The 6,505-nt window shown below is 44.4% G+C and overlaps 1 protein-coding gene across 1 annotated transcript in view; it reads left to right on the top strand.

The window, feature by feature from the left end:
* Positions 1–4,011, top strand: part of tmtc3 (transmembrane O-mannosyltransferase targeting cadherins 3) — a 37,328-nt gene extending 33,317 nt beyond the window's left edge. Inside the window, exon 14 of the mRNA XM_060885013.1 lies at positions 2,729–4,011. Within this exon, the coding sequence (XP_060740996.1) occupies positions 2,729–3,540 (812 nt within the window). The 3' untranslated portion in view covers positions 3,541–4,011. The remainder of the gene's footprint in view (positions 1–2,728) is intronic.
* Positions 4,012–6,505: the final 2,494 nt, after the last annotated feature.

The raw sequence follows: 6,505 nt of genomic DNA, 5'->3' as shown, positions 1-6,505 counted from the left end.
GGTCCGTGTGTCTACGCGGGATTGGAGGAATATTTAATAACAACTAGAAGTGTTTGATTATTAACGTTATTATAATATCGTTAGTTTTCATTTCATTCTAAGCCTTTAGGCTGCACACTTGCAATCAGCAGGTTTAAAAAAAAGAAAGTGAACTTGTTGCATAGTTTCATGGAGAAAATTCTATAAATTTCTACACATTTGCATAATAGTGTACTTCATTTGCATAATAGTATACTTCATTCGCATAATAGCACACTTCATTCGCATAATAGTGTACTTTATTTGCATATAGTACACTTAATTTGCATAATAGTGTACTTCATTTGCATAATAGTGTACGTCATTTGCATAATAGTGTACGTCATTTGCATAATAGCACACTTCATTTGCATAATAGCATACTTCATTTGCATAATAGTGTACTTTATTTGCATAATAGTACACTTAATTTGCATAATAGTGTACTTAATTTGCATAATACTGTACTTCATTTGCATAATAGTGTACGTCATTTGCATAATAGTGTACGTCATTTGCATAATAGTTACAGGTAAATGCAGGTGATCTGGTTGCTGCAGCATTTACATTTACGGTATGTTGCAGACTCTTGTACGTTTTATACAACTTGCATCAACAGCAGTTGAGGGTTAGGGCCTCGCTCAGGGGGCCAGCGGTGGCAGCTTGGTGCACCTGGGATTTGAACTCACAACCTTCTGGTCCTTAGTCCAACATCGTAACCACTAGACTGTCACAACTCTGTGGGAGAAAGCAGAGAAATGCGAGTGTAACAGGATTGAGAGTATTATGTGGAACACAATACGTGAAACCAGTCACTTGTTTGGCAGCTAGATGTTGGACTAACTGACCCTGAACTTAGTGCACACACACTGCACATACAGGGCACACCGCACACACAGGGCACACCGAACACACAGGGCACACTGCACACACAGGGCACACCGCACACACTGCACATACAGGGCACACCGCACACACTGCACACCGCACACACAGGGCACACTGAACACACAGGGCACACTGCACACACAGGGCACACCGCACACACTGCACACACAGGGCACACCGCACACACTGCACACACAGGGCACACTGCACACACAGGGCACACCGCACACACACTGCACACCGCACACACTGCACACTGCACACACAGGGCACACTGTGCGCACCACACGCACACTGCACACACACACACTGCACACACTGCACACACCGCGCACACTGCACACACACGGCGCACGGATTCAGAGCCCTTCAGAGCGCATGATTTCAGTCCAGTCCTCTCCTCGGATACCTATATAACAGTTTATATTACAGATCAATATTTAACTTCTATTTGTTTGGTATGAATAATTCAAACGAGTTAAAATGATCAAAGGTCCATGAATAAGAGTATGTGTTATGTTATATAACAGTATATACAGGCAAAGCAGTGAATGAGTCACCGCAAGCTTCGTATACAGAGTCGACCGGTTCAGGAATGCAGCCGGAACACAATCTTTCACCTCGTGAGATTTATGTTCTCAATAGCTGAAAAGCAGGATGGATTATTATGTTACGATGAAGGCTTTTGGCTTTCAGGAGTTTGTCACTTAGTGTGTTTACACGCCCAGCCTACAGTAATGCGCCTTTTGTGTGTCAGTTTGTACACGAGGTGTACAAGAGCTACGTTCCTCATTCAGCTCTGGAGTATGTGGGTGGAATCAGGGGAGCAGCCCTTCAGAGTAAATAAACTTGCCACCCGTTACTTTCAGAATGTCAGGTGAGCTTTTGTATAATCGCAATCAGGTAGTTTTTTTTTTCTTTTCTTTTTTTATATTTACAGAGAGGGGATTGAGTTTCTTTTGTCTGTCATCGTCAACAAAGGAGCTACCAGAATATTTCAGGGCACCTTTGTTTGAGTTTTAGGGTCAATCCTGGTTTTAACTGCAAGCTGGCATCATTTTTTTTTAATGCTTTGTGTAATTCCAGATCAAACCGAGCCGAATGCAGAGAAACATGTTTAATGCTCGATATAAATCCCAGAGATATTTTTTCACACTTGGTCTGAATTCATGGTGAACCTATCATGGTAAAACATCTACGTAAAACTTTATTATTCTTTATTTAAAACATTTTTATTGGTCAGAAATACGATTTCCACTCACAAAAATGTCACTGCCATATGTTGGTCTGAAGGTGGGCGGGGCTTACTCGCTCTCCTCCTGTCAATCACAGAGTTTCTAGCCGATCGTAGGCATCCGAGAGCTTGCGTATGTGGTAGAGGGCAGGCGGCGCTTTCTCCCGTGTGAGAGGCAGCACTGATTAAATAAAAAATGATAAACTATTAACTTAAACTAGTTTAAAATAGGGCTGGGCGATACGGCTGAAAACTGTATCGCGGTATCAGTGTTTCATTTCGGTCGATATCGATAATTATTGATATTTTTTATGACCCATTTAAAATAAGGACCAGGAGAAAAATCTATTACATTTAAACATTTTTATTTTAAACTTAACCTTCCTCTGATCGTAATCCCCTCAGTTACACCAGCCGCTGCTGGTGTAATATTTCCGTGTGGGATGTGATCCAGATGAATGTGGTCAGAAAATTGCTTGCACTCGGCCGTAAGGTGCCAAGAGTTGAACTGACTTGTGCTTTGGGTGTTGTAAAGAAAGTTAACTGTGACTAATGGTCAATATTTTTGCCCATGCTTTTACGCCGTAGGTGAGGTGAGGCTCCGTCCTGAAGCAAACCGCCGCTTCCTGAGCTACGTGGAAGAAGAACCCAATGATGCCAACGGCTACTTCAACCTGGGCATGCTGGCGATGGATGCTGAGGAAAATGAAGCGGCCGAACGTTGGATGCGCAAAGCCATCGCGTTGCAGCCCGGCTTCCGGAGTGCCCTGTTCAACCTGGCGCTGCTCCTGGCGCAGGGGAAGCGCGAGCGTGACGCACTGGCGGTGTTGGACGAGCTTCTGCATCACCACCCCGAGCACTCTAAGGGTCTTATCCTGAAAGGCGACATTCTCATGAACCAACTGAAGGACACACGCGGCGCACGAGAAGCCTTCGAGCGCATCCTACGTTCTGACCCGGGAAACGTTCAGGCCAAGCACAACCTGTGCGTGGTTTACTTCGAGGAGCGTCAGCTGCCTCGGGCGGAGCAGTGTCTCCAGGAGACGCTGGCCATGGCACCACACGAGGAGTACGTACAGCGCCACCTCGCAATCGTCCGTGCCAAAATGGCCGCCATGAGCGCCGCCGGGAAGCCGCTAGCGCCAGCAGAGGGAGCCGAGGTTTCGCAGCAGAAGCGGGCTCCGAGAGAGGAAGAGCAGGACGAAGCCGGGAGAGAGAAGAATTTAAGGAAATCCTCTCACGCTGAAAGCTCCAGCGGCCAGGACAAGAAGCCGGACGGCGGCCAAGCCGACAAGCGGACTAAGAGCAAATCCACACAAGAGATTAAAGACATTGAAAAGAAAAGGGAGGCGGCGCTGAAGAGACTGGAGGAGATCGAGCGCATATTAAGCAGTGATTAACTTTTTTTTTTAAAATAATGTCTACTTTTATAGATCTATTTAAAGCACGGGAAGGAAGATATGTGAGGTTTCCAAAGCAAGAGTTGGTTTATGCATTGGTTTGAGAACACGGGTGGTGTTTTGGGATTGAATTGCGAGGCAGAGGCAGGCTGTGAGGCAGAGGCAGGCTGTGAGGCAGAGACACACCTGAATAGAAATCAGGAGAGTTGGGACAAAAGCACAGAAATGGGTACATTTTTTTTTTTTTAAATGACTTAAAGATCTTGATGCCTAAGTGCTATCTAGGTGTGTGTGTGTGCGGGGTGTGTGTGTGCCTGTGTGTGCCTGTGTGTGTTTGTGTGTGGAGTGTGTGTGTGTGGGGGGTGTGTGTGTGTGTGTGTGTGTGTGTGCCTGTGTGTGTGTGAGGTGTGTGTGTGTGTGTGTGTGTGTGTGAGGTGTGTGTGTGTGGGTGTGTGTATGTTTGTGGGTGTGCACCTGTGAGGGTGTGTGCGTGTGAGGGTGTGTGTGGGTGTGTGTGGGTGTGTGTGAGTGTGAGGGTGTGTGTGGGTGTGTGTGGGTGTGAGGGTGTGTGTGGGTGTGAGGGGGTGTGTGGGTGTGAGGGGGTGTGTGTTTTTAAATGATGAAATTGTATTTTATTGGAATATTTTTGTTTGACTCACTGGACACTGTTCCAGAGACAGTGTTCACATCTCCACAGCCAATTAGACTCTCGTGTTAATCATTAAAATCCAGACAATTAAAGGAAGTGACGGCGTGAGCGCTCGGCGCCTGCTTCCTCTACACACACACACACCCTTTTCCTGCACCTCCTCCAGTCGTGGTGTCCAGGCTTTAATTGTGTGTGTCTGACATCATCGGGGGACGTCGATGTCACGGCTCAGCGAGGTCGTCTCTGCTCTCTCACTCATCTGTAAGGCTTTTGAGTCGCGACCCAGATTTCTTACTGACTTTTTTACACTGAGCTCCAATACAAACGCAGGCAGATGAAGGGAGAAAAACAATCAAAAAAAACTTTCATTGAGTTCATTAAGGTGTTTCCTTTTCTAAACAAGATTGTATAAAGATCTGCCTAATGTACACTCACACACACTCACTTACTTTTTCTCTGACATATCAGAGTCTTTCAGGTCTGAGGCTCAAAAACCTGAGATTTTGTCTCTACCTTTACACAGATCGTCATGTGACTGCTGTGAAATGTACTTACAGCCAGAGGGATGGATTTATTCACAAGCCACTAAGACTAACAATGCTAATGCGCTCTCTCTCTCTCTCTCTCTCTCTCTCTCTCTCTCTCTCGCTCTCTCTCTCTCTCTCTCTCTCGCTCTCTCTCTCTCTCTCTCTCTCTCTCTCTCTCTCTCTCTCTCTCTCTCTTTCTCTCTCTTTCTCTCACTTTCTCTCTCGCTCTCTCACTTTCTCTCTCTCTCTCTCTCTCTCTCTCTCTCTCTCTCTCACTTTCTCTCTCTCTCTCTCTCTCTCACTTTGTCTCTCTCTCTCACTTTGTGTCTCTCTCTCTCTCTCTCTCTCTCTCTCTCTCTCTGTCTCTCACTTTCTCTCTCTCTCTCTCTCTCTCTCACTTTGTCTCTCTCTCTCACTTTGTGTCTCTCTCTCTCTCTCTCTCTCTCTCTCTCTCTCTCTCTCTCACTTTGTCTCTCTCTCTCTCTCACTTTGTCTCTCTCTCTCACTTTGTCTCTCTCTCTCTCTCTCTCTCTCTCTCTCTCTCTCTCTCTCTCTCTCTCTCTCTCTCTCTCTCTCTCTCTCTCTCTCTCTCTCTCTCTCTCTTCCACGGCTCAGATTTCCTATAAAGCGAGTTTACAACCAGAACACACTTAAACTGTTCACAGTTTCGACGCTCACTGTGAGCGACGCTCCGTCTGTCCAAATGTGAATAAAAAATAATTGCCTTTGCTGGACAAAATGTTTCCCACTGTGTGTTTGTGTGTCTGACTCTAATACCGGGGCAATTTGTTTACTCTAATACCGGGGCAATTTGTTTACAACTTTAAATTACTTAAAAAAAATAATGCCCGATGATTTGTTTTATCTGTTTATAATTACACAGAAATAAAAATCACAAAGAGTAAACACTTCTCTAACAGATACTACACACTGGAGACTCCTTACGGCAAAGTCTGTGAATGAGTCTGTGAATGAGCCGTTACTATGGAAACGATTGCTGTAATGTGAACCTGCGATGTTATTGAACACCGTCTGACCTACTGGTGTAGAAAATGAATGAATGCCTTCTGACCAATCAGAATCCAGCACTAAAAAAAATATATATATATATATACATACATATATATATATATATGCACACACACACACACACGCGTATGTATATTTATTTATTTATTGGCTACTCACTAAGTGATGTGCTGAATAATTCTGGGAATCTGGATAAACTTTTTTTTTTTTTTTGCTGACCTGGGTCACTTTTCGCCGGTGTATTTATGTTTGCATGTCAACAGACGGCAACGTCGTGCGCACGAATCGTCCTGCTGACATTTTGATCTCACACAAGCGTGTAATGCAATAACGCGGTGGCTCCATGTGATTGGACGATTTATATTATTATTGGATTAAGGAATAAATGAGGTTTTTGAGGATGTAATTTCCTGATTGCGCTTAAAAGGCTCACACGCAGCTGAAACATTCTTGGACTGTGAAGATTAAGGTGATGAACAATGCTGGACTGTCAGACTGTGGTCAGAGGTCACGGCACCAAATGTTTCTCTCTCCAGGACGGTTCCAGAGATGCGTAGGATCGATTCTGATCTGGTGATGTTATGTTGGATTTTCCCAACATATAAATTTGTCACAAATCTAAGCTTCAATTCAATTCTAAATTCTAATAAATAAGTAACATGGCAGCAGCTCAGTGCAAAAACATTACTGTAGAAACAAATCAGAGCTTCAGTTAAAGTTTACATCAAACAACAGAATAAAGAAATTTCTGTGACTTTAA

The sequence above is a fragment of the Tachysurus vachellii genome, chromosome 13, assembly GCF_030014155.1.
Source record: "Tachysurus vachellii isolate PV-2020 chromosome 13, HZAU_Pvac_v1, whole genome shotgun sequence".
In the NCBI taxonomy this organism is placed as follows: domain Eukaryota; kingdom Metazoa; phylum Chordata; class Actinopteri; order Siluriformes; family Bagridae; genus Tachysurus; species Tachysurus vachellii.
Note: the sequence above shows the minus strand (reverse complement) of the source record. Positions and strands in the feature narration are given on the sequence as shown.